General features: G+C 33.7%; 1 protein-coding gene across 1 annotated transcript; it reads right to left on the bottom strand.

The window, feature by feature from the left end:
• Positions 1-294: 294 nt before the first annotated feature.
• LOC128552856 (glutamate-gated chloride channel-like) lies at positions 295-27,607 on the bottom strand. Its single transcript, XM_053533922.1, has 10 exons — positions 27,521-27,607; positions 25,334-25,453; positions 8,549-8,778; positions 7,048-7,130; positions 4,681-4,812; positions 3,872-4,197; positions 3,591-3,626; positions 2,945-3,004; positions 2,047-2,091; positions 295-498 (listed from the first exon to the last, which is right to left on the bottom strand). The coding sequence occupies exons 1-10, from the start codon at positions 27,605-27,607 to the stop codon at positions 295-297; spliced, it is 1,323 nt and encodes a 440-aa protein (XP_053389897.1).
• Between the last annotated feature and the right edge of the window lie 259 nt (positions 27,608-27,866).

Genomic DNA, 27,866 nt, shown 5'->3' with positions numbered 1-27,866 from the left:
CTAATGTCTAACCGGTTGCAAGCGGCGAAACAGCGTACGCCGCAAATGTGAAATGAATTCATACAATGTGTGTTCCTTCTTCTTTGTCTGTACGTTTCAAGTTGTCTTTATGATTTAGCGGGTCCACAGTCTTTGCATATGACATTTTCATACCATATATTTGTGGCCATCTTGATTTTAGGCGCCATTTAAGGTTTCGGTCAGTGTTAGGTATCAAACAATCACAATACAAAGTGAGTTGCTTGTAGAATTATCTCAGAAACGTTTTGAATTTGCCCAATGTATAAAGATTTTTTAGCTAACATAAGTACTCAGTGCTCGGGGTGAAGTAGTGCGACCACTCACCGTCACTTGTCTGCCTCCGTCATTTTGGTCCGGCGGGTTCTCAGGGTTGTGTTGGTCCGACGGGTGCTCATGGTTGTTTTGGTCCGACGGGTTCTCAGGGTTGTTTTGGTCCGGCGGGTTCTCAGGGTAAGCAAGTTCTTTAATCTTCTTCTTCTAAAAGAAAAAAAAACTCTTAAATTGATATACTCTCCTGCATCACCGGTCCGGCAGGCAGGCTTCTATCTACATTGGCAATGATTCTGTGCTAATACTTTTCAAGCTGTAGCAGTTCTTCGAAACAATGGTCGTTACATTGCTTTTTTAATGTCTGTTGTTTTAATTATATTCCTTATTTGAACTGACTGCCAGATTTCTGTATAATTTAGCTGATATGATTATTAGGGAAAACTATACAAAGTACGTTACAAGCCGTCGCTATTCATCAAGAAACACAGCTTTTCCTTCATGTACATGTATGTATGAAGTGGACATTTTGAAAGTACATTTGTCTAAATTCTTTGGTTTGAATTCAAAATAGTTTTGAAATATTGCATTTCTATCTTCATTCAACTAGCCCCAAGTAAATATCTGTATAATGCTGTTACGCCAGATTCATTGATTGTATGTTATCGTTTTATGCTCTGTATCATTTTTTTCAGGAACGTTTTTTAAATAAATTTCGTAATTTCAGTAAGAAATACTACCGGAGAGATAAAAGTCACGTTTGCAAATTTACACCAAGTTAATAGAATTACCGGTATTTGGGCAAATGAAAAAAAAAATCATCTTTTCCCATCTTTTTTAAATAAATTATTCAGAACAGTAGATATTTTAAGAATAATGCGATGGTATCATCAAATTGTCTTTAAACATAGCAGATAACTGTCTCAAAAATGCTGGAAAGAGCCAGACTTCTATCAACACAGTTTTTGTTTGCGTAATTAAGCAGTGTTAAAAGAAAAAAGAAAATAAAACAAGGACAAATGTCCAACATGAAACACGTACACAGAGACAGAGCACATGTATCCACTAAAAGAAACAAATGCTTATTTGCACTTAATAACATAAATTTATTTAATAGGAAGCAATCTAGCAATAAATTATTATTCTCAAACGTATGAAATCGATAAAGATTATATAATATTTATACAATAAATAAAGTTTAAAAACTTGTAATTGAAATATAAACTGAGTTAACGTACAATTCTTTTCTCGAAAAGGAGAGTGCTATATATTATCTTTTTTTCTCGAAAAGGAGAGCGCTATATACTATCATCTTTTTTTTCTCGAAAACGAGAGTGTTATATACTCTCAAAATTCCTTTCTTGAAAAGGAGAGTGCTATATACTATCAACTTTCCTTTCTCGAAAAAGAGAGCCCTATATACTATCAAAATTCCTTTCTCGAAAAGGAGAGCGCTATATACTATCAAAATCCCTTTCTCGAAAAGGAGAGTGCTATATACTATCAAAATTCCTTTCTCGAAAAGGAGAACGCTATATGTTAATAAAAAACGAGAGCGCTATTACTTCCAAAATACCTTTCTCGAAAAGGAGAGTGTTATGTACTATAAAATAGGCGATTATACCAAGCTGCGTTTTAACCTACATATTTCCATTGAAAAGGCTGACGTATCAGCATACCTTCTTCTAGAGCGACTTAAAACATAAATAAATAGATATCAGATTGAAACATTTGAATAAATGGCTAATGCATTATTACCCAATCTTCAGCTGTCGAATCGCTTTCAGTGGATGGATCAGGTTTCTGTAAAAACAGGTAAAATGTTGTTTTTCTTTTCTCATGTTTATATTCGAGTAAACATCATTAACAAAATATACGTTTCTCTAAGGCATATGGTAGAGGAAGAAAGTATTTCATAAAGTATTTGTTTTAAGAGTTATGCGACCATAAAAGCATGCAGAACATGTCATATAGCAAAATGTGTTGGAATGTCTAAGGTTGACCAGACTGCTGGACAAAGATACAAGGAATTTACACCATACGCATACTGTTTCAAATGTGTTCATTGTCTAAAACAATGTAGGACCTCGCATGGCGTTTATGCCCCTGGTGCAGATAAGAAGAACACTTTCAACAAAAATATAAAACAATTTTGTACTATAAATATCTAAAAATATGTCACAGTAAAGGTTTCGTCCAGGTCATTTTCAATGTTAGGTTCAATCTCAAATGCTTAAGTAGCCCCAAAGAGATTTTGTCATATAAATATTTTCTCAACTGTAAGTGAACAGGTTCCACTATTCCTTTCTTTCTCTAAACATAGTTAACTAGACACATTTATACATGTAGGTATGTAAGAAAGCAATTACATAAGAAAGAGGAGCGTTGTTAGGTGTCTCTGAGCTATGCCATCTTAACCTTTAACTTTAAAGTTGACTCTTTTGATCATGATTGAAACTTTTCGTCAAGCGAGTAACTTAAAATGTGACCGCTTTATGTCATGCATGTAACCTTAAAGTTTCAGTCTCTTCTAAACCAAACACTTCCATTTGTGAAATCAGTTGTAATATTTTGTATGTATGTTCAATGCTTAAACGGTTTTGTTGCTTTGCCAAACTACTGAGCATTGTTATTTTCATTTGAAAAATAAACTTACCCCTGTCGCTATGATTTTACAGATCAATGTCAGACGGACCAGATGTTCATACTCCCTCTTCTGAAATTATAAAAACCGTGAGCATTTTTACATGTTCTTTGTTTACGGTGGATCCTATAATATGTAATGAGGAGGAAATAAATAAATCACAGTTAATTACTAAATCCACGTCCTTCATTAAATCCAACCATTACTCCACATGAATGTCTGGTAGTCAAATTTCAGTCTCTTCCAAACACTTTCATATATGAACTCAATTGTAACATTTTGAAGACATGTGCAATGATTAAAACGGTTTTGCTGCATCGCCAAAACATTGTCAGTAGATAGTTTGACATTTTATTCACATGCACATTTTTATTTCTATTACTGCTATCATTGTCAGGCGGTGTACATGCTCACCATCTTTATCATACAAACTGTTTTATTTTTCACATGCCCTTTGTTTATAACAGCTTTATAAAGAGGAGTTTTGAAAAAAACTTATTTGAATTCCATCAAAAGTATTTAAATAGTTTTGTAAACACTGAAATAAGGAAAAAGCTGGTGAATTCGATGATATGTTAAAAATCAAAATATCGTAACAAATGTGTTCGCTGACAAATAATACAGCATTTAAAAGATAAATAAATAACAAAATATCTACCTTTTCACTATCTTGCTTACTTTTCTCTTGTTCTTCCTGCAATTATATGATAGAAACTTTGAATAACTGCATATCTGCTATATAGGACAGAAACTATATATCAATATAGAATAACTTCAACAGAAAGTCTATTCTTCTCGACAAATTAGTATTTATATTAATATGATTCACATTGATATATGTACTTTAAAAATTCTAAATGAAATTACACAAGTTGAATGGATGTATCTATTATATCACATGGTCGTTAGCCTTAGTATTCTGCAGACAGATGTCCTTACCTTGTTTGTTTTAATGACAGTGTGGTATATCACCGCGTTGGCAATTAACACAACCACTACAAAAACCAGGTTACATAACATCCAATGATCAAGACGTGATAAACTAGAAACAAGAGGTAGTTTCCCGTGTAGTCCTGCCCACTGCAAAATTATTTGAGTTAAGGAGCCAGTGACTACTGCGATACGTGAAGTTAGTTGGTCTCCAAAGAAAAATGAAGACATTGAAACGCCAACAAAAACAATGGTTGGTGCCACATACATGACATCTAGAGACTGGGATGCTCGTTTGTAAAGAATCGTAGCGAACAATGTTGAATAATTTCCAGCTGAAAAATACACAATTCATGATGTTTCTTTTTTTTTTGTTTCAAATCTGTTTAAAAGTATACGTTATTCGAACATGCCTTAAAGACATGTATTGTATATTTTATAAACTTTCATATGGATATGACCCTTTATCGATTATAGTAAATGCATTTCCTGAAAATATGCAAAAACACCATTGATAGTAATACATTTCCGTGAATATAGGCTAGATTCCTTCAAAACTGAACATAGACTAACTTTTATTAGATTAGTATTGATAGATTTATTCAATACACGACACTTTGCATACATGTATATATACGCGTCCGAAGTCGGAGGTGGCACAAACATGTCAAGACAATATGTGCAAGTTTGTCTCATTAATGATTTTGATACGGGTAGAAGATAAATTACTGCCTGCCTCTCCCCCAAAGTTTCGGGAAGAAATGCTATGCAAAATGAAAGCGAACGAATAAATTTAGAGTTTAAAGATAAATAACTACCTAACGCCTTATATGGAGACCAAAACCCACTCTTTGTTGAGCCTGGCTCCAACGACAAATGGTCAGCGTTGTCAATTATTACGGCCGGATCTCCTTGCCAGTGAAGAATGATATAGTCAGCTGTGTAGGCATCTACAGCAGAAATAAAATATGACTTTTAGCCACCAATATGACAATGATTAGTAGAGACCGTACCATAGCTCTTCGCATACTTTGATTTTTCAAACTAACGTGATTTTTACAAGTGCACCAGTTACGATAAAAATGTAAACAACGGACTCTGTCTATGAAACTTTGAAATGAATGAATGACAGTCGATCTTAGTCATAATACCGATTGACAGTGAATGCTAATGACTCCATGTGTTGCAGAAAGGTATTTAGTTTGTAACTGTAATTTCCCATCAATTGAAATCCTCTCAAAACTGGTAAAATAATTACTTATATCTGGACAAAACTCACCGTCTTTGCCGTTCGACAGCTGCAAAAAGGGCAAATATAAAAGATTCAGTGTAAGTAATATTTCACTGGTACTACCAGTTAGTAAGATCATACTCTGAACAACACGTCAGAGAAATTTGGGCAGATTTGACCGATTATGACGTTGGCAGCATTAGATTATATTTTTTCTTTACACAAAAATTGCCGTTAGGAAACAAAGCGAATACGCCGATAATCCGGAGTTCACCGATTATTGTTCCAGTTCACGCAATGTAATCCAGCAATTAAACTGCATAGCTATTAGCTACTGCTGTTATAGGGAAGTGGTAGAGTGTCTGCCTTAGGTGTGAGAGGTCCTGGGTTCGAGTCCCAGTTAGAACTTAACTATTTAGATGCAGCTAAAGCATAGTTTTGCTGTTAATAGACTGTTCCAGATGTTCTAAATTTTAGCACACAGTCTCATGGATCATTATTTAGCTATCCAGATCAAAGTTGAATGTTAAATCAAATGCATCCAATTAGAAAATATTGACTATATTATGTCCCTTTGATGTTTATGCTCTCCATGTTCAAGAAGAGTTACATTTCCTTGATCACAAAATTTTCGTTAACATAAAAATATTAAATGCTCACAACTCCGCACTTCTGGTTAAAATATTGTCTATATTTCTGTTTTTGAGAAATATATGGACATTAGCCTTCATTTCAAAGCTTTTTAACTTCAAACCTATAATTTGAAAAACTTAGGTACTATCTCTATGATTAGTTCAAATTTATTATTCAGTTCAATATTTAGATTTGGTTAACTGATATACGACGGGTTACCTTGAACAACATATACATTATTTCCCACTATGATTTATACGCCCGAAGGGACGTATAATGTTATACCCCCGGTGTTCGTTTGTCCGTCCGCCCGTCCGTTAGCAATTTCGTGTCCGCTCTGTAACTCTTGAACCCCATGAAGGATTTCAAAGAAACTTGACACAAATGTTCACCACACCGAGACGACGTGCAGAACGCGTGTTTCGGATGACTTGCTTCAAAGTAAAGGTCACACTTAGAGGTCAAAAGTCTTATCAATTGTTTCGTGTCCGCTCTGTAACTCTTGAACTGCAGGAAGGATTTCAAAGAAACTTGGCAGAAATATTCACCACACCGAGACGTGTAGAGCGCTTGACCTGCTTCAAGGTCAAGGTCACACTTAAGGGTCAAAGGTTATATATGACTTTGCTTTGTGTATATTGCTCTGCATTGCAATGCTCTTTTTTTTGTTTGGCAAATTCCTTTGTTTTTTGTTCACTTACAATATTTTTTGATTACTTCCCTTTTATGTTACTATAAATAGCTTATTATTGGCCATAGGGAAAAACCAAGACCACTTTTCTCTGGTACAACATGGATGGTACCTCCAATTTTTAGTAGTATTTTTACATACCTGTACCTGGTAAGGATTTTTTGTGGACTTTGAGTATTTTCTGTGGACTTAGAACTTTTGTGAAGTTCTTCTCTTTGTTGTTACATTCTTTTGGGCTTCAACAGCCGAGTTCTTTAAATTTTGCTCCAATCCTCTGATGTAACCCTTCGGGCGTTTATTGTCCCGCTTGGTGGAGCTCTTGTTAATTGTGAGTTATTCAGGGCGTTGAATTCTTCATATGGGGAAGCCATTTAGCTGGCTCACAAAAGTTCGATGGTTCTACCAAGGTTCCGTGCATTACTCAATCGCGGGCGGACTCATGGTTCGAACCATGTGGTTCCGTAAGCCTGCTTGATGTCTCCTCACATGAAATCCAACGCCTCAAGTAAGGCTTCTACTCTTAACGATAAGTTGAAAGTGATTTGAAGTCAGCGGCCTTAACCACTCGGCCACGAAGGCCCATATATATATTTATAATTATATATTGTTATTTACATATAAAACACTTACAGCTTTGAATGAGTACTGGACACGATTGTGTGTCGAACGGGTATTTCGAAAGGTTCATTTTACAGTGAGATCTCATATTAACCCTACAAAATGATCAAAAGCATTTAAACAGTGGGTCAAATATATGTTAAGCTTTGAATCAAAATCAAACATCTGAAATTGCTCCTTTTGTTTGCAAACGTCACGTTGTCATAAGAAAAAAATGTGCATTTTACACATGGGAATTGTGATGCGTTAGAACATTTCCCATTTTAACAGCTACCGTTAGTTGACGATTTTGTTATTTCTAAGATCTAAATGTTTACAAAATTATTCAACAATCGATTATAATAATAATTATATTTATTACATAATCGTTTATATTCCCCGTTAAGTTACACTGATACCGGAAACGTCAATATTTTTCCATACACTGACGCCTGAGTTTCATATCGGGTGCGTGACGTAATTCAGTGTGTGCTGTTTTTTTCTATTTAGTTTAGTATTGTCAATCCTACTCAGGCTACTAAACAAAATTATGATATTTACATTATATTTATACGTTTAGATGCGTATGTAATAAAAAGGTTATTATCTTTGCATCGGGAAATATGCACTCGTTCTTCAGCGGAAGAATATTGCGCTCCTAAAGTCGCGCAATATTTCCGCTGAAGAACTCGTGCATATTTCCCGATACAAAGCTAATAACCTTTAAATATATATAAACTTTTAGTGTTTTTTTCTTTTGATATTGCACGTGTTAAAACAATCCATCTGATGTAGAGAATGAAATGTATGTATGTGCGAAAGCCATTTACATAGGAGTTTACTATTTTCCGCCGTAGAAAAGATTACAAGAGCATTGAAATCAAAACGCCAGTTAAATTGCAAGCACTTTATTATAAGATTATTTCACTGGTTGTAGGTGCAGATGGGAATATCCGGCCTCGAGGGTAACTGTTTAGGCGGTAACGAGGCTCCCTGCCGAGTTACCGCCTAAACAGTTACCCGAGAGCCGGATATTTCCATCTGCACATATAACCAGTGACAGAATCTTTTTCTTGCATATCGATTTCAAGAAATAATAATAAAAATAAAATCAATCGAACGGCTTTCTCTTTAGAACTATTTCTTATAGCAGTGTATTTAAACAAAGCGCGGGAAACCAACGTCCGTAAACAGGAAGGACGTCATGACGTTTCAAAACAAATAATAATGTTTAGTTCCGGTTTTGTTTTATCAGTTGCAGCGTAACGTTATTAATTTTTGATAAAATAACGTGATTTGAATCGAGAAATATACTATCAGGAACTAACAGGAACTGTCAAGGTATTGAATTTTTATTCCGTTTTTTAAATAAAATATAAATTACTACATAAATCTTCTACATATATGTAGTTCGTAATACGTCATTTACAGCACGAGAGTCATCTTACACCCCGGGGTGTAAGATGGAGTTTTCCAGCACCGGTAAAAATACCGGAAATCCCCGTCTGGTATGCAAGAAAGCATGTTCTCTTACCGCACACTGTACTGGATACTGCCATCTTCGTAAATGTCAACTAGTACATTCTCACGGAGCAATGTATGAACTTCAGCGTGTCTTTCATGATGGAAGAATAAATCTGGAATCCAGACTTTTCTCACATCTGCGCTGCTTAGTTTAAGTGTTTTATAGTTTGTGTTATTAGCCGCGTAGTTCAGACGTGAATCTGTCCAGTTTATTCTCATATACATAGTCCATTCATATTCCTGTTAAAACAAAACTTGCATAAGCGATTTCATCTTTTTCAAAAGATATATAGTTCCAAACTTAATGCAAAACTGATTTAACAACATTGCTGATTTCAATTCTGTTTAACGATGTTTTTGACATTACAATATGTCAACGTAAATAAACATTGTTACAACATAGTTACGATATGTAATGTAACTCCTTATGTAGTTCTGTAACCGCATGTTATTTTTAGATGCGATTTTCGGCACATTATAGAGCAATTTATTGGAAACACAATGCTATATATACAGTCGAAACTCGCTATCTCGAATTTCAAGGGACAATGCTTTTTATTTCGAGATAACCAAAATTCGAGTTATGAGAAGGGACGTATACGGACGAAATGAGTACACATTACAGACAGATTTAATGGAAAATCAAAACTGTTTCCTTGATGCCGTGTATACGCCGTCGGCAATTTACGCGTACACGATTCCGCACAGTTCGTGTTTATCAAAGTTTTAAGTTTTTCGAAGAATAAAAATGATACCAACCTCAAATGTTTTTGAGTCAAGTTTCCTTTTTGTAGTACGTTTCTTTCCCAGAGGATTGACAGCATTTCGATTTGACATTTTGAACGAATGATGCTTTCCCCAAAAAAGTAATTTTTTATACAGTCTCATCGTGATTACCTCTTAATCCTTATCAAATATCCCAGCTGGTCAAACCAATTAATTCATTAGTTTAAATTAAAAGCAATTTTCACAACGTCTCAAAAATAAATGTCTGCTGATTAAAGAAATCTAATGTTTACATCAAACAATTATCATTATGGCACGTGCAAACAAGGATGACGTCATCTCACTTTGATCGCCGCACCTTTGATATGTCGGCATCACGGCTTTCTGGTTAGGCAATAAACATAGACATGTGTTAAAAACCAGCCATATTTACAATGACATGTGCGAAATTATATCGCATATTTTTCTCACTTCGACTTACCGAGTTTACAATGCACTTGAATTTTATTGACGGGACTGAAAATCCCTTTCGACACATCCGGAGTCTCGGTAAGTCAAATTTTGACGTAACCGAAGTTGAATAACATATAACATAAGCGGAATTTCGAGGTAAACGAGTTTGAGATACCGAGTTTCGACTGTATATATATTTGATAAAAATTGGTAGATTTAAAGTAAAAATATAATCATTTAAGTGAGGTGTACTCGGGTATACGTGACAATTTAATGTCAACAACATTGAGATAATAATATGCAATGCTCAAACTCATCGCAAATTGCTGTACCTTGTAGAAAAATAATAGAATTTTGTGATTTTAAAGTTATTCTATTTTTCTGAGACCCTGGATGCCCAGGACACACCTAAATTATAATTTTATTTTTGCTATGATCTAGTATACCTGAGTACAACTAACTCGAATAATTATACTTTTACATTAAATCTACCACTTTTTATCATTTATATAGCATTGTATTCGCAATAAATTGCTCTATAATGTGGCGAATACCGCTTCTAAAAAACAGCGGATAGGGAGCTACAAAGGAGTAATATTACATATTGAACGCCCCTCGTACACAAACATTTTACCAGAAATCGCCAAAACATTTTAAGAAATATACATATCATGGTAATGATCTTGCAGGCGTTGTGTACTATTAGTTAACTACGAAAAAAGCATAAATAATGTTCATTTTAATAAAGCATTTGTACTCATGGTTTAATAATGTATCAATAGAGGGTATAATGAAACAATTGTAAAGCACAACACATGTTTGGCGACTGACCTTTTACAGTTACTAAAACTATAAGAATATCCTTTGTAAGCATAGAACGCAACCAAGCAAAGAATAACTGACTTGGTTAGACTTTCCCTTCCCCACCCCCTCTTTACACCATCCCCATTTTTAATATATTTCATATTATTAAATTAAAGGAACATATTGACAGATATTTGAAGCAACCCATCAAATATAAGCTCCAGCACAATTACTATTTGTGGTCGGCCTATTTTGCGATATTTGGCCCTGGATGTGGTTGCTGTGCCGGGTCTACTCTTACCTTTTTTTTAAGCAAACCGGAATGGTCATGAAATCAAAGAAGGCAAGAACAAAATAAAAACAACTGAAATAGTATTATATAACTGGATAATGGTAAAGATTCTAAGAAAAAGGAAGCACAGATAATATAGCATGCGACAGAATCCTACAAACGACATTAACACTTGTTTAATTATTTCTGGTGACATTTTCTTTGACATAGCACGTAAGGTTGTGGTAAAAAAACCTGCCAAAGTTGTACTAGAAATTTTGATTTTCCATCCTACTATATATGTTAGTATAGTACATGTAAAAATGTTATAAAAATGCATTGCCAAAAGAATGATACAAATATAAGAACAATGATCGTATTATATTACATTTTGTCAAAAATTAGAATTGACAACTGCATATTTAGCCAAATTTCTTTGGAATTGCAAGTTTAAAAATTACTTTACCTCCCATAAAATAAAGACATTTGAAATGGGTCAGGAGAAAGGGGGGAAGAAGGGGCGGTGACGCTAAATAAAAACCTTCAAAAAGGATAATAAAACATATGTTACATAACAGGAATATAACTTTATGCAATTGTTTGGGGTTTTTTTTCTTTTCTTTTTTGTTTTTTCCTGAACTAAGTCTCCAACACGATATACGAAAACTGAAAATAAATGTCATAAAATGGTTCCCCTTTGATTTGTGTGAATTGGTATTTGTACGTATATTCATATTGTCTTATTGAATAGATTGTTGTTGGCAGATAATTCTGTGAAATAATAACTTTATTATGAGAAATGTACATATGTCATTAGGATATATACGTCTTTTACATGTCGCCATATTTATATGTATTGTTGTATTGCCTTATTGGTCTCTGACCTTCTGGATGGAAATAAATAAAACATAAAACAAACAATAATTGTTCATGCACACGTACCTGTACGCTTAACAAATGGTTATACATTTTGTATATGTGTACATTTCGATACACATCGAGTAACTTGCTTTACTTTATAAAATTTTAACATTTTGATATGCGTGGCTAAATTGTCTTAAAATAGTAATGTCCCTTAAGATATACTTACCATATTAACATCACTTTCGGAATTCAAATCATAGACTGATAATTGAACGTGCACATCTGTGGGAATTACTGAAATATTTAACACATAAAATGTACAATGTAAATGTATAGTTTATAGAATTTCTTAAGCTTTCGGCTTTATTTGCCTATATATATATCATGCATGTCAACATGAATAGCATAAACAACTTGTATGTCTGCTGAATAGTCTCATAACGTGCCTGTAAGACAGTCCCCTACCTTAGAAGGAAACTTTTCTAATCTTGTTTATCAATCTTGTTATCTTATCACTGACCAATTCTAACTGAATTTGTACAAAATGTTAGCCTTGATCAAGTTTAAAGCAGTTGTAACTGAATACAATTCCATATAGCCGAACTATTCAAAATAGGGTAATCACATGATGAGTAATTATTATAATCCCTGACTGCAAAGATACAAAAAGTATGCAAATGGAATATAGTTTGATCAACCTTTGTGATAACCTTTATTAAACAGCCACCTCCCCAAAGCAGCCACTAAACTTATTCCCCAAAACGACTTTAAGTTCCAGTTTCGACTTTTCAAGCGGCCAGCCACTTCTTTTAAGCAGGTACTTGCCTTAGGCAGCCACCTGCCTTAAGCAATCAGATTGTGTAACTTAACACATGTTGAACTGTACTTTTATATTAAATATGAATTCAGTTACAACTGGACATACGTCAATAGTTAACATACGGCGCGCAAACTTCATATAAAATGCCAATAATGACATAATTTTGATTTGTTTCTCTAAGCATTAAAATATATCAAACTCGATAAAGTTCAAGAATACTCAACCAAGACAGCGACTTGTTTATCATTTGTAACATGACTGTTGGAATAATGGGCAGAGCTATTGGACTCCCCGTGCGCCGGAGTCCGTAAGCTGGTTTCTCAGTAACGACATGCTGGAATGAATTTAAACTTCAAACACTTATTTAGTGTGATGAACTGACTTACATTGCACAGGTTCGATTTTTACACAACTAAACCCATTTTTCATATCTTTCAGGTTAATATTTCGTATATTAGCTGGAATCTCAGAGTCCACTAATGAAAATAAATTGAAACTTGACACACATCTTCGCTGTCATGATTGACCTGCAGTGCGCAGATCTCATAGATATAACTTTATTGTACACTTTAACAAAAGCGTGCCCCTTTTACAACTAAGCAGTTTTTGGTTAAGTTTTTGTTTGCAAGCTGGTATATCAGTACCCACTAATGGGAATGTATTGAATTTTTAAAAAATACTTGTCCACTGACATGATCTGATATCCGTTATGCAACTTACATTAACCTGTTTCTGTTTTTTTCTTTTATTCTATATTTATTCTGTTAACAGGGGTTTTGAATAGTCGAACGTTGCTACATTTATTTTCAATAATGAATAGTCGGACGTTGCTACATTTACTTTCAATACATAATGCTCAAGGCTTATGTATTTATTAGGATTTGATGACAGTGAAAAATGCATGCTTAAAAATTCATGATTTGAAGGGAAGTTATGTACACACTCTCATACAAAAAAGGTATAGAACAAAACATGTTACCTGACGTATTTTTTAAACCTGGAGGTAAATTGCAGTCATAGTCATGTCTATTTAGCAAATAGTGAATCATATCAGACCTGAAAAAAAAATGAGACACGGAGATCAACCAAATTAATCAAAAGGTTTCTGGTATTTATTGACCAGCATGTTTGTAATTTTTATAAATAGTGCCCTGAAGTGAATTCAGAACGCTTTTTTCTTATCAACAAAGAAAAGCAAATCATTAACAAACAATCATCCAAAAGTAATGAAACACAATTTGAATATCACCATTAACATAAAGAATACCAAAAAACAGAAAATATTTTCACCTACCACACCTACATACCTTCTTACACACCTTACTACAGGTAGGTAACTATGCACATTTATGTTAGCCAGACTGAGTACACACTTTTTATTTAATTATTACTTAAAATGATAAAATATAGGAACAGGAATTGGTATTTAATTTAATCTCAAATGTACTACTTGCCATGTTTATGGCATTAGAAATATTTTTAGAGCTTGTTTTAAAAGTTTGTGCTAATGCATTGTGTTGACAGATAAATATTCTTAATTTTGCTTCAAGACAAAATGCACATTTTGAGAAATATCCCACTTTTTGCCGAAATCAAATGTGCGCACTCTTTCTCTACAGAATAGAAATACTTTATTAAAGACCTTCATCCATATAATACTGTGTTCCTTCAGGGTCATTCTTCTTTCGCACTATGGAATTGGGAAGGCAGTGGTAAAATACGATGCGAAAACGCGGAAATACGATGCAAAGTGCGATGACAATATCTTGCCTTCGCATCGTGTTATAGCGTTTTCGGATTTTTGATCCCACATGACAGTTTCAAACATGGTCTAGAAATCAACAAGGTAAACATTCTAACCAAGTTTCAAGAAGATTGGGTCATAAATATGATTTTAGGGTGTTTACAAGCTATGCCTTTGATTTGAGCGGGAGACCTAGTTTTTACCCATATGGCGCATTTTCAAACTTGGCATAGGAACTATCAAGATAAACATTTTAATTAAGTTTCATGAAAATATTGTCATAAAATTTTAATTTGGTCTCGAGAGAGTTAACAAGCTTTTTCAAACATTCTGACCTAGCTTCATGACGATAGGGACATAAATGTGACCTCTTGGATGTCAACAAGATTTTCCTTTAATTTGACCTGGTGACCTATTTTTGACTCCCACGACTTAGTTTCGATCTTGGCCTAGAGATCATCAAGATAAACATTCTTTGCAAGTTTGTAACAAATCAAAGCATAAACGAAACCTCTAAATGGCTTAAAGTGCCCAAATAGAAAATTCTACCCATTTCAGGGGCAGTTACTCTAGAGCCGATGATGGAATCTAGTCGGTTTTCGAAAGGAATCGAGATCTAAATGTGACTTAAGTTGTGTGTTAGTATGGTTAAAATAAAATATAAACTGCCACTTTTATCATGAACACACGAAAACATTATAAAATTTTGTCATTTTCAAGGGTCAATTAGGGGCTTTAACTCGGAAGGATTAGATCTGAAGGATTTATCAGGAAATCCAAGATCTATTGTTGTTAAAGATATATCTTCAGAGTTTGTTTCAAATCAATAAAATTTGTTTTAAAAAAAAAATAATTGGAAGCATAACATGCAACCAAACGGAATAATAGCAGACTCGGTTTGATTGAGTCTATTCATGAGAGGTAATGAAATGTCTCACGCCTAGCACCGGCTTAAGCTGAACTCTTTTACACAAATATATCGAATGGACTCAATGATCCCAGAGGACCAGAAAATATAACAGCACTGAATCTAAGAGATTTTTAACAGCCGTCATACGGCACTTAAATAGTCCTGTTGTGATTGTTTATAAAATCTGTAAAAAAATCTAAGGAAGTATAGAATGCAACCAAACAGAATTAAAGGCAGACTCGGTTTGATTGAATATGTTCATGAAAAGTTTCTATATGGCTGCAAAATCTAAAACAAAACAAAAAATCGCCTTTTAATGGATCATAAAACTGGAACCCATGATGGGATCTGGCCATTTTTCAAAAATATTTGAGTTTTTATAGCAATACAAGTTGTGTGCAGGTTTGATTAAAATCAATTACAAAATATGGTCTTTATGGCGTTCATAAGAAATTGTTGACGGACGCCGCCGACGGACGACGGACGAAGGGCGATCACAAAAGATGAGTTAAAAATGTTGAAAACCACAGGTCGCCCAACACGACATATACGAAAATGTTGCAGGATCGTTTTAATTGAGGCTGTACATAAGAAGTAGATACAACAAAATCTTGTTTTCCTTTTGTATTTCTTTTAAACATGTTAAATGTACAACTTATTAATTGAAATATATTTATATATTTTGATCATAAGTGATCAAAATCGTTGCATAAAATTAACAATTTTTGTTATGAAATGTTTTCTTATTATTTATTGTATTGACTGTAAATTCTAGAAGAAAAACGTCTCAGCTTTTAAAAAAAAGATACCAAATTGATGAAATTCGTGAAATTCAATAAGACATCGGTGGATTGGCTATGAAGTTATTAACTTTAATTCAAAACATTAATTAAATGTATTCAGTTCAGTTTTGGGAAAAAATATGTGCTTGCCTTGATAAATATTTAGCTCTATAATTACCAATTCAAGCAATAGCGTTTTTCTTTCACCATTTAACATCACTCATAATTGAAGAAAGTAGTCTTGCATTTATTTTGTAAAGAAAAATGCGCTTTAGAGGCATAGACTTGAGAATGGTGAGATTATTTCTGAAATGGTTGAGTTTTGAGCAATATGTTGCCTTCGTTTCCAGTGAAAAAGTTTTATCTTACCTTGTTGGTGTTGTTGTACTTTCGTTGCCCTTGCAAGAAATACCAGGTCCATATAAAAAAAACAATATACACGTACAAACGGACACAGCATAACATGTAGAGCCCATCTTCATATTTGCTATACGGTGAAATATTTTTTTCAAGTTGTCTACACCTTGAAATTAAATATCCTTCCCGATAAGATTAAGGCAGTTGACCAATAATAAACCGTACAAAATTCGGTAATCTACGTACTATCCGTATTATCAGGGTTTTACCGAAACCCTTTGAGCTACAATTGCAACAAAGATACATAAAAATACGTTATCTCATGGACAATTGAAAGTGATAGTACGGGTATGTAAAATATTGACCTTAATTGTTTGATATAATTTACCTGCACTAAACTTGCCCTTATCATAAAGATAACTTATAAGATAAGATAAAAAATTTATTTATTATAGTGACATGTGTGAAAACAATGATATGATACATACAAACAAGAAACATGAAATTTACATCCGGCCTAATGGACCTATATGTCACCTTGTTTATAACGTACATGTATTTACAATTTTCAAAATTATTTGCACATGAATATCTAAGAATGGCGATTACAAAATTTGTAACAATCGTAGAATAAAACAATGAAATAAAGCTCCCAATATGAATTTGAAGACTTAATTAAATGAATTTTAGTTAACTGTCAGTGATATGGATCAATAATAATATAATCAAGAGGACTTTACAGCATGAACTTTAAATGAGTCGGTACTTAAAAACTAGGTTAAGTAAGATATTAGATGTGTGTGTGTGCGTGTGCGTGTGCGTGTGCGTATGTGTGTGTGTGTGTGTGTGTGTGTGTGTGTGTGTGTGTGTCGCGCCATGGAAAAACATGGATCCTGTTTCGCAGGCTGGTCTAGATCCATGCTGGTCGCAAAGGCACTATGTTGATTTTCACTTAGCGCGGCTCAATTTTATAGTTTACAGTTATATGGATAGAAGAATGTTAACAAGGTTGGCAATCATCGGATTTTGCATACATTTATCAGACACTGGAATGAGACGTATTAGGCGTGAAACATTAAAATTATCACAAAGATGTGTTCAAGTGGGGATTATATCGTTCAGTTATCAAGGCATATGTGTACTTAGAACACATGTATTTAGTCCACAACTTCACTGTGTCTATTTGATAACAAAAATTAAATTATAATGTAAGTTTACTAAAATGGTGCTTAACCTACACCTCCAAAAATATTTTTGTTGTGAGATCATTTAATCTACGTGCAAGATACAGGATTTCACAGGAAACGGGATGAAAGTCAAAGTTTCAAGACGTTTCTGACATCGTGAAAACTGGTGATTTCTAAAAGGATGGAACAGAAAGTTTTTGTTTTTCTTTGTGTTTCTGATTTAAACCAATTCATAACCTGTTTAAGAGGAAATGGGTCAGATTGCCTGTATGTATATAGGACAAAACATTTACTATGGGCAGAATTTCTATAAACTTTGTGTACTGACAGGGAAACAAGTTTTAATCAGTAATATGTATCAAAATTCATTGTAACTCAGGCTTGATCTTGAATTATCTGTTCTTGAAAGAAGATTTTTGTCAGTATTTTCCGACTTTCAAGGGCAGACAGATCATAACCAAGGCTGGGTCCTTATGGTTTGTTTTATTTCATATTTCTGTTTTTGATTTGATTCTCTTGTCAGTAAAAAAGAAATTAAAGAAGAAATTCCTTCTTTAAAAACATCTTTGCCAATGTCAATGTAGAGTCTATTGAAATGTCTATAACTATGAACACAACAAAATGATACCGCGCAGTCCTTGTCTTCTTTAAACTTTGTATACTAACGGCAATTGAAGTCTGAATCAGAAATAAAAATTGAAATACACAGTTCTATAGCCTTGATCTAAAATTATCTGACCTTGAAAGTTGGATATTTTATTATTTTCTGATTTTCAAGAGCAGATAATTCAAGATCAAGCCTGGGTGTCTACGGTTTTTAATACTTTTATTCCCTTTTAATCTTGATTCTCAGTCTGTACGCAAAGTTTAAAGAAATTCTGCCCGTAGGAAAACTTTTGCCTATATACGTATAGGCAGCTGTCCAATTTCCCCTTAAATGAGCCTTTATGTTTTGTCATTGAGCATTTTATGGCTGGTTTTAATCAACTATAAACAAAACATGGTAGAGATTTACCCTAAGCCTTCTTTACGCAAGGGAAACAATCTAATTATATGGTGAAATTGTTGAGTGAACACCGTTTCTTAATCCTAATCCTGTCCATGTTATATCAGTGCAAAGGAAAAGTAACCTATCTAAGATAAATGCCATGTATGATTACACAGTTATGCATGTAACAGTCTTGAAATTAATTTCTTTGATTTTCTCATATTTCTAGATATTTTTCCCACACTTTGACGCATATGTATGGGTAGTTGAGATTGTTTTCTTTCCAGCAGTAACCTTTTCAACATATTTCACCTTGTGAAATTCTGTGGGTTTTGACTTTTTTAAAAAAATCGTCTGTTTGTTGACAAATTTCACCACAAAAAATGTCCTACTTTCCCCAGGGCAATCAATTATTTGATCTTTACATAGTTTTGTATTCAGGTTGCTAATTCATGTGGCAAGTATGCATGCTTTTTTCATGATTAGAGGTAAAAAGTGGGTAGTTTGCATGAGGAACTAGGTCAATTGTCACCTAAGCCTGTCATAAAGTCTTTGCGCATTTTTTCCAAATATTTCATCCGGGATCATTTTTTTCAGCTCAAATAATTCTTTTTCAGGAAATGATATTTTAATAATTTTTCAGTCCTCGTATTCTGATGCAGTTAACTTCACATACATATAATATAGATAGCTCCTACTTGAAGTTTGTATTTTCAGTTACAATGCCTAAACATGGTGACCAAATATACGATTGCAGGATTCCATTCTGCACTGTAAGTAATTAAGCTAATTTACAAATTGTGTCGATAATAGCAATTAAGTAAAGGGTAGTCGACTTTGCTTTTGCCTGATATCGATCACCAACAAGCAGTGTAACTAATATGATATTCATTGTATCGAATACAGTACAGACAAGAATACAGAAATGTCATGTAACACATCATGTACAGTATAAGATTCATGTTTAACATCATCTAAAGCTAGACCTATTCTACTTTCATTAGCAAAGCAAAACTCTTTTCTGTACCAGTATATTACTAAATGGAAATATATTTAACTGATAAAACCGACATAATCAGGAAAATTGTTTATAAAAAGAAACAAGATTCTCAACAGAGAAAATCCCAATTTTATTTTTCGTCGTAAGTATACGAAAGAGTAAAGCTATAATTTATTGCTATATTTTAGTAGTTATAAACATCTATTTAAATAAAGGATCTTAAAGGTATTGCTTCCATTGCAGAGATATGTAAAAATAATCTGGAAAACGTCATGGAAATAACAAGAAATTGCGATATCAGGATGCAATGCACCCGACGTTGGGTAGGTAAACTGCGTACACTGTGTTTAAACCGATTTAAAATATTATCAAATATTAAAAAGAAAATTGGTTTTGTCAGACTAGGAACATCAAAATTTTTACATTTTCACTCGTGCCTGCACCACTGTGAAATATTGTGTTCAATCAGTGAAATATTTTTCGTCCTACACTGAAACAAACGATCAAAATCTTTACATTTGCCATACCCAAAGAATGTTTACAATGCACTTTAGCAGATCATAACAATCAACGATGAAATATATTCATATATTATACAAATACTTAAGTTAAAATTCTATATATCACACAGTCATAAAATGGTAACTATCATTACAGCTGCGCAGATGTTCCCCATTGTTCAAGGTCACATAAATGTATGTTATGTGTTTAATGTCTGCACGTCACTTTAGGAAGGATTATTTGCAATTTACACCTTCTCTTCTTATTTTGTAAATAATTCAGACTTTAAATTTCCTTTCATTTTCAGCTGCCAAACAAAGTGCTATGGCAATTAGGTTTTAATTTCTAATATACAGTTCCAACCAGCTTCTTCTATAAATGTCATTCTATATTGCGCATGGCATGCAATGTACAGTATTGCATTTTTTGTCTATTTTAAGGGCCATAACTCTGTAATAAGCAATACGATTCTCAAGAAGAATGCCAAGTTTGCAAGGTCACATCATGATAAAGACACATGCAAAGTTTCATAAATTTACATTTTAGCTAGGCACGCCATTAGGTGAAAATGTGTTTTACTATGACAGAGGCCACAACTTTAAATAGGGGGTGGAGCCAGAGGAAGAATTAAAGGTTTGTTTAATTATAAAGACAAGTTTTCATCAATTTATACCCAATACTTTTATAGCCAGACGCGTCACAAGGTGAAACTGTGCATTTCTGACTATTTCAAGGGCATTAACTCTGGAAAAGGGGGGAGGGGTGGCGGAGTCGTGCAAGTTCATATCATAAGTCCATGTCACGATAAAAGCTCGTGCAAGGTTTAATTAATTTATATGAAACCCTTTTTGAGCAATGCGCGTCTAAATGTGAAAATGTGTAATTTTGCCTGTTTCAGGGGCCATTACTCTGGAAATAGGGGGTGACGGCAGACAAAAAATAGAAGATACGCAAGGTCATTTCTGCGAGGTTTCATCAATTTATATTAAATATATGGACAATACCACATCTATATGCCCTCACCACTCCTGGGTGGGGGAACAAAAATGAGCAACTATCTAAACTGGTAATTTGGTAAAAACAATTGGAGAAAAATCTTTTATCGTTTTATTTGATTTTGAAATTACTATATTAATTGAAAATTTTGAAATAATATCTCGGAACCATGGAAATTATGCATATGTTATATTAGCTTTTCTCTAACGAATGTATTTGTATTTGAAATGATACCTTATACATCAATGTGAAAATAGTTTCAAACATCTTGTTGATCAAAAATATTTAATTTAATACTTATAAATACGCGGACATTTGAACTCATTTATAAGAATACAGAGCTGTCTGCAAGATTGTCAAACTGTCCAGCTTACACAATACAATACATCATATAATGATATTCTTTTTGAGGCCTTTATGATCACCGACTTCTGTTTCAAATTCCTTTGATGATCCCTCATGTCCGACAGTGTATTGATCTATTTCTCTGTCTCCTGTACCGAATTTAATTTAATGAGCTTATCAATATGTGTTTGATAGGGATCATTCTGCACGTTCTTTCGATACCTTTCAGATACCTTTCCCACCATTTTAGGTCTTCATCCTTGATCCGACCTGCTTGCGAGTATTTTGGAAAAGAACTGCTTCCATGCTTAAGATTACTAAAACAACCTTTTCGTTCATTTCTGCATTTACCAAATAAACAAAATCAAGATTGGCTACATTCTCTGTCAAATCTAGTGCCGAACAACTATTCGACGGCCAGTCCATGTACAGCATCTTCAACCTTCCTTCTTTCATCTTGAAGGTAAAATGGTGAACTTTTTAAAAACCAGAGTAAGAGACAAAACGATCCAGACACTTGACCCTGAAATCCAGACACTTTAAAAATGGCTAACAACTGGCACAGGATCCATGCACTCTATACCTGCATGATGCAGTTTCGGTAAAGCTGGATTATCTTTGAACTTTAATCTCTTTCCAACTCTACTAAAAACAGCATCAATATCCTCGTGTGTGTGCCCCACCATTAGAAAATTCAGCTTGATATGAAACAACAAATAAATCCTCAGTTACATTTTTATCTCATTTTAGGGTTTCGTTATGCATTTTATTCTGACAAAAATGTATTTTTAGCGTATCAAGAACGCAATGACTTTATATGTACTCAGTAGGGAGAGCATTGGTCTACGGACCGCGGGATCGCAAGTGCGATCCCTAGTCGACGTGTATATTCTCCGTGACGATTTGATAAACGACATTGTGTCTGAAATGTGCGTCGTCCTCCACCTCTGATAATTTATGTGGAGAAGTTGGCAGTTACTTGCGAAGAACAGGCTTGTACTAAGAAAAATCCAGGAACACTGGATAGGTTAACTTCCCACTGTTACATGACTGAAATACTGTTGAAAAACGGTGTTAAACCCAAAACAAACAGAAAAAAGTATATGTACTTTCTACGATTACAGTGATCCCAAAAGTTAACATTCCAATCTTCATTACAAGCAGTGGAAGATTATTATTTTCTTGCATAATGTATAAATCAATAATGCAACAAACATGAAATTTGGAAATTCCACAAAAACCAGGAATATAAACATTTGACTATTCAACAACCTTGTCAATTGAATTAATATTCGAATAAGGGGCAGATGTTTGTAATTTTGCAAAGAAGATTATGGAACCTGTACCATGCATACTAACTTATAACAATGGACAATCGTGAGAAGTTTCAATCCATCCATTTCAGCCTCGATACAAGTCTTTACCGAAACCCTGCTAAGTCAAAGGCAGAGTTATGGAACCTGTGCACTGCACGTCTTGTCATGACAGTGATAGAGTCATAATTTTGTAAAAATGTAAAGTTATGGAAACTGTGTACTGCAATTCAGATAGTGTGAAATTCAAATCCGGTCCCATTAGTGGGTACTGAGATACCAGTCAACATACAAAAACTATGTGGTCTGTATTTGTTTAGGTTGGCGTGGCCCTTATAGACAGGGACTCTCACCCTGTATTCATGAATCTTGTAACCTCAAGCCGTAATAATGAAATGAATGAACTGGCACGCAGAAAAGTGCCATTCAAATATTGCAAATTTAAATTTAAACACAAAGTCACCGTATCCGAATGTTCAAATGAAGTAAGTATAATATACTTTAGTTGAGCACTATCAAAATGATGCACCAAGCACCACCACAATCCGATAATATTAAAATACAAAATTAATTCAGAATTAACAGTTCTATCCATTCTGTATTTACTATATTATTCAAGAGTTTTAAAGGTGAACTTACGTTTTTAAAGGTGTAGCACTGTTGAAACAAAAATGTATGTCCTTTTTACTAAAATAATTAACCTTAATTCATCTTAAGACAGCTGTATTATTTTTAAGGTAGCAGTTTACAGACAGCGATCTGAATACATTTTAAGGTATTGATATTATTATTTAAAGTAGCAGTCCTAAGGTAGTGAGTATTATATATTTTAAGGTATTAACTTCATAGGAAACGAAAATAAAGAAAAATTAGGTGTCATGCATCCTTAGCCAGCACTACAGACACTATCTTTCGGTTCAGCCTGTGCTGGAAAAACCCCAAGAATATATGACATTATACATTCCTTGTGAAAATGTAGTGGTGCCTTAAACATGTTGTACTCAGCTGAAACACTCGGCACTCTAATGTCACACATTCAAAATGCAATCAGCACACCAGACATCACTGACTAAGGAGAAGACACAAACAAAGGATAATGGAATATTTTAATAAAGTAAAGATTCTATCTATATTGTTTAGTTTCTGTTAGTGAAGACTGTGTTGTTCATTAATTTAAGTTCCCAATTGTATGGGTAATAACAGTTGAAATTACTATCTATTTTTTTTTAGTTTCTCTTGAAAATAAAACAGGGGGGAGTGTTGGTCTATAAAATTTAGTTTCTTTTAGTACAGACTGACTGTGCAGTTCTTTAATTTTAGTTTCTACTTTTATGCGTAATAACAGTTGAAATTACTATCTAATTTTATTTAGTTTCTCTTGAAAATAAAACAGGGGGGAGTGTTGGTCTTTAAAATTTAGTTTCTTTTAGTACAGACTGTGCAGTTCTTTAAATATAGTTTCTACTTGAATGGGTAATAACAGTTGAAATTACTATGTATATATTTTTTTAGTGTCTCTTGAAAATAAAACTGGGGGGAGTGTTGTTTTATAAAATTTAGTTTATTTTAGTGCAGACTGTGCAGTTCTTTAATTTTAGTTTCCAGTTGTATGGCCAATAACAGTTGAAATTACTATCTATATTTTTTTTTTGTTTCTCTTGAAAATGAAACAGGGGGAGCGTTGTTGATTAATACATGCCCGCTTCTTACACCTATTTATTATCAAATAAACAAATGATAGTCCATCCATCTGTCGGCTACCAGTTTGTCTATTTCAGATGCAAGGTTTGCTATACACCATCTTTCAAAAATATTTTAGCCTTGTGTTTAGACACTATGAAAACTTAAATATCAGTCTGCTGTATTAGAATACATATTCAAGAAACGAATGTAACCATGTAGCCTGTTGATTATTCTTGATTTTCACAATATTTACATAAAAATTTCATCCCAGTTCTAATTAAATAGCCTATAAATGAAATGCCACATACCTCTGAACAGTTTCCAATGACAGTTTTACTTCTAAATTTCTATATCATGTAAAAATGTAAAGTTATGGAAACTGTGCACTGCATTTCAGATAGTGTGAAATTTAAATCCGGTCCCATTCGTGGGTACTGAGATACCAGTCAACATTCAGAAACTACGTGGTGTTGGTAATTGACCTACAAAAAGTAAAATACGTTTCAAAGCTATATGCTTTTAAATGTTAGCCATAAGAACTTGCACGAAAAACTTTAACCAGGATTTTCTAAGTCCAAATGGGAAATAATTTGGCAAATATGCATGCCAGAGTTATGGGACTTTATGCTATCACCTAGTTTCATAACCTCGAAGACGCATGTGAAGTTTCAAGTTAATATTTCTGCATTACTTTTGGAGATAGTGACTTGCATGTAAAACTTAAACCAGGATTTTCTAAGTCCGAACGGGGGCATAGTTTTACCAAAATACGTGTTAGAGTTTTGAGACACATTGAGGTTGATATTTGACTTAGAAAAAAAAGTAAGTTTCAAATCTATATGCCTTTAAATGATAGCCATATGTACAAGTTTGCGTGCAGACCTTTAACTGGGGTAATAAACTATGATACAGATGCCGACGCCGACTCCGACGCCAGGGTGAGTAGAATAGCTTCAAATTGTCGAGCTAAAACATTATCAGCTGTAGAAATTAAACGATCCTACATCCTTAAAAAGTTAAGGCCTTTAAATGTAATGGCTTATTGTGTTACCTTATTAAATATACCAATGTACAAAAGGTGCGCTAGGAACATCCACACATATTTCTTCTTGTTATCTTTCCCACTATTGTCTGACTGTAGATAGAGAGTCTCTTGCATATTGTCATGTTCCTGTAAATAAAATGATACGCTGAATTTAGTTTCCATTATAAACATATAGGGAAAAGTTACCACAACCCATGGTGGCACGTCTTTTATTTTCAGAATAATTCGAACAATGTAGATGGTCACCAGAAATATATTTCTGTTTAATTATTTTGCTATCCGGCCACAATTTCTGATTCACTATACAGCACAAAATGTGACCTGATCTTAACGCTTTAGGTCTGAAAAATGCACCGGACAAATTATCTTGATACAGTTGACCTTCGTGCCTACCTAGTGTATAAACCTAACATATGTAATGCTGTTGTATTCTAATAAGAAATCACTCGTTCTCAAGAGATATCTTACCTTTCTAATATCAAGAAGAACATGCATTAAGCAGTTTGTGGAAATAGTGCAATCACACTTCAAAGCGTCTGTCCAGAAGTACACATAAGTTTTTCCTTGTCCCAAAGCAAGATTATGTTGCATTGTACTACACATGCTTAAAGAGGCATCTGTCTGCATGAAAAAATGCTAATATTTTTACTTTTTAAAAAGAGGTCAAAATAGTTCTAAGTTGTTCATTTGAAGTGGACTTAGGTCATCTAACCTTGTTTCTGACCAGTGTGGTGAACATCCTTTCAAAAAAAGTTTTTTTTAATATATTTTGCTGTGTCAACAAAAAAAAATGCGTTACCATTGAACAAACTTACAGATATATAGATTTTAGCTGAACGTCTGTTCATATTGCACTTTGTAAACAAGTTGAATAAAATATTAAATGTCAGGATCTCCAGAGCATTTTGTCAATTTTATGCTTAAACACATTGTCTTGTCCTAATAAATGTTACTGTCATTTTGAAACTAAATGCAAATCATGTATAAATACCATAGAATACAGTTATTTTTGGTGCCTCTTTAACTAACTATTCAACACAGCTATATGCCCACTGAAAGTGGCACGAAATAATCGTGTATCAAACACTTCCGAATCAATGACTTTTCAATACAGTGAAGTTTTAGTCCTCGTTTTGTCCTCGTTTGTTACATAAAATATTAAGTCAGGCCCTTCCTAGGTATTTATCGGGGATATAGTCCCCTGGATAAAAATTATCGATTATTTTATCTCAAAGAAGGTAATCCGGCCTATTTCCAATGCGACAGTTCCAGAACCCTGATAGATAAACCCGACCTAGTTGTTCGTTGTCTAATAAATCTTGAGCAATAATAACTAATACATTTGTTTCAATCAAATTGGCGGCCAGAGACTTAATTGGCCATACATTCAAACCACAAAAATATACAGTCTTAACCAAATGATGGTATCAAAATGGTTTTGACAATAGTTATACCCTCCTTATATGAGTAACGTATGTACATAGAAAGTATCCATCAATTTAATATCAGAATACTCTGTCCATGTCTCATTCAAAATTATAATTAAATCATTATCAGAAAAAGTGGTATTGAAATCTGGATCGAAACTTTAGTGTCAGTTATCCGATTCCATATTAGAACAGTCAATCCAGTTGACCTATTCTGTGTATACCCTCAATTTTCTTGGAGTTAACAATGCTTTGAGCAATTTTCAGTATGTTGGCGAGGATTTCGCGTAGTTTCTTATTTAAAAAAAACTTCATTTTGTTCCTCTATTATGCCTCCGAAAACGAGATTGCACATTAATATTTCTCCTGTTATGAATTCTTTCCTGCAATACGTTCATCAATTTTATGAAACTTTCATCACTGGCGTTCTTATGATCATGGATCTGCGTAAACAACGTTTTAATATTCTTTTCAAAAGAAGACACATTTTTATCTAATGAGTCGAGCTTGTTCAATCGAGTTTCAACGTTTCCTATTTTTGTTTCAAGTGACTTAAGAAACTCTATAATATCACTATTTGAGGGTAGCTTAGGTTGTCCTCTTGTGGTAGAACTGGCTGCGGCGGTAGCACTATACTTGTTTCCAGACATGTTGAAAGACACAGCTTCAGGAATATTTTCTGTAGTATTAATATTCTTAAAATCATCAAATACAGACAATGACTCATAAAAAGAAATATATTTGTTTCACTTTATATTTGACTTACAGATGCATGTCCATCAATGCCCGACTCAGAACCACCAGAAGAACGTCTTACTGAGCTTAATATATTCATCCCCAATACAACTTCCATTTTTACGCCTTTTCACCTTTTTTTGATGAACTCATTATTAGTCAAACAATATATTCCAGTATAGAGTTTGTCCGCAAACAACATGTATTCCATAATATTCCACACCAAGTCACGTGACTATGAATAAGTATCCTAGAATACTGGAGTTTATCATACAATTCTGTGTTGTATTTTAAAAGATAATAAATTTGCGATGGCCTAGCTATAAAACAAATAAGCGATTTTCAACTCTTAGTTGAGTGTTGTCGTAGAAAATGTT

This window comes from Mercenaria mercenaria, unplaced genomic scaffold (assembly GCF_021730395.1).
Source record: "Mercenaria mercenaria strain notata unplaced genomic scaffold, MADL_Memer_1 contig_3229, whole genome shotgun sequence".
Taxonomy (NCBI): domain Eukaryota; kingdom Metazoa; phylum Mollusca; class Bivalvia; order Venerida; family Veneridae; genus Mercenaria; species Mercenaria mercenaria.
Note: the sequence above shows the minus strand (reverse complement) of the source record. Positions and strands in the feature narration are given on the sequence as shown.

What these genes read in the sequence shown, in the direction of transcription:
- LOC128552856 (XM_053533922.1), bottom strand. Translation starts at nt 27,607, where the DNA reads ATGGAAGTTGTATTGGGGATGAATATATTAAGCTCAGTAAGACGTTCT. An exon ending in ACATTGGTATATTTAATAAG is followed by an intron (nt 8,779 to 25,333) that starts GTAACACAATAA and finishes TTGTTTTAACAG; the next exon opens with GAATATGAATGGACTATGTA. An exon ending in ATTCGACAGCTGAAGATTGG is followed by an intron (nt 499 to 2,046) that starts GTAATAATGCAT and finishes TTTTTCTTTTAG; the next exon opens with AAGAAGAAGATTAAAGAACT.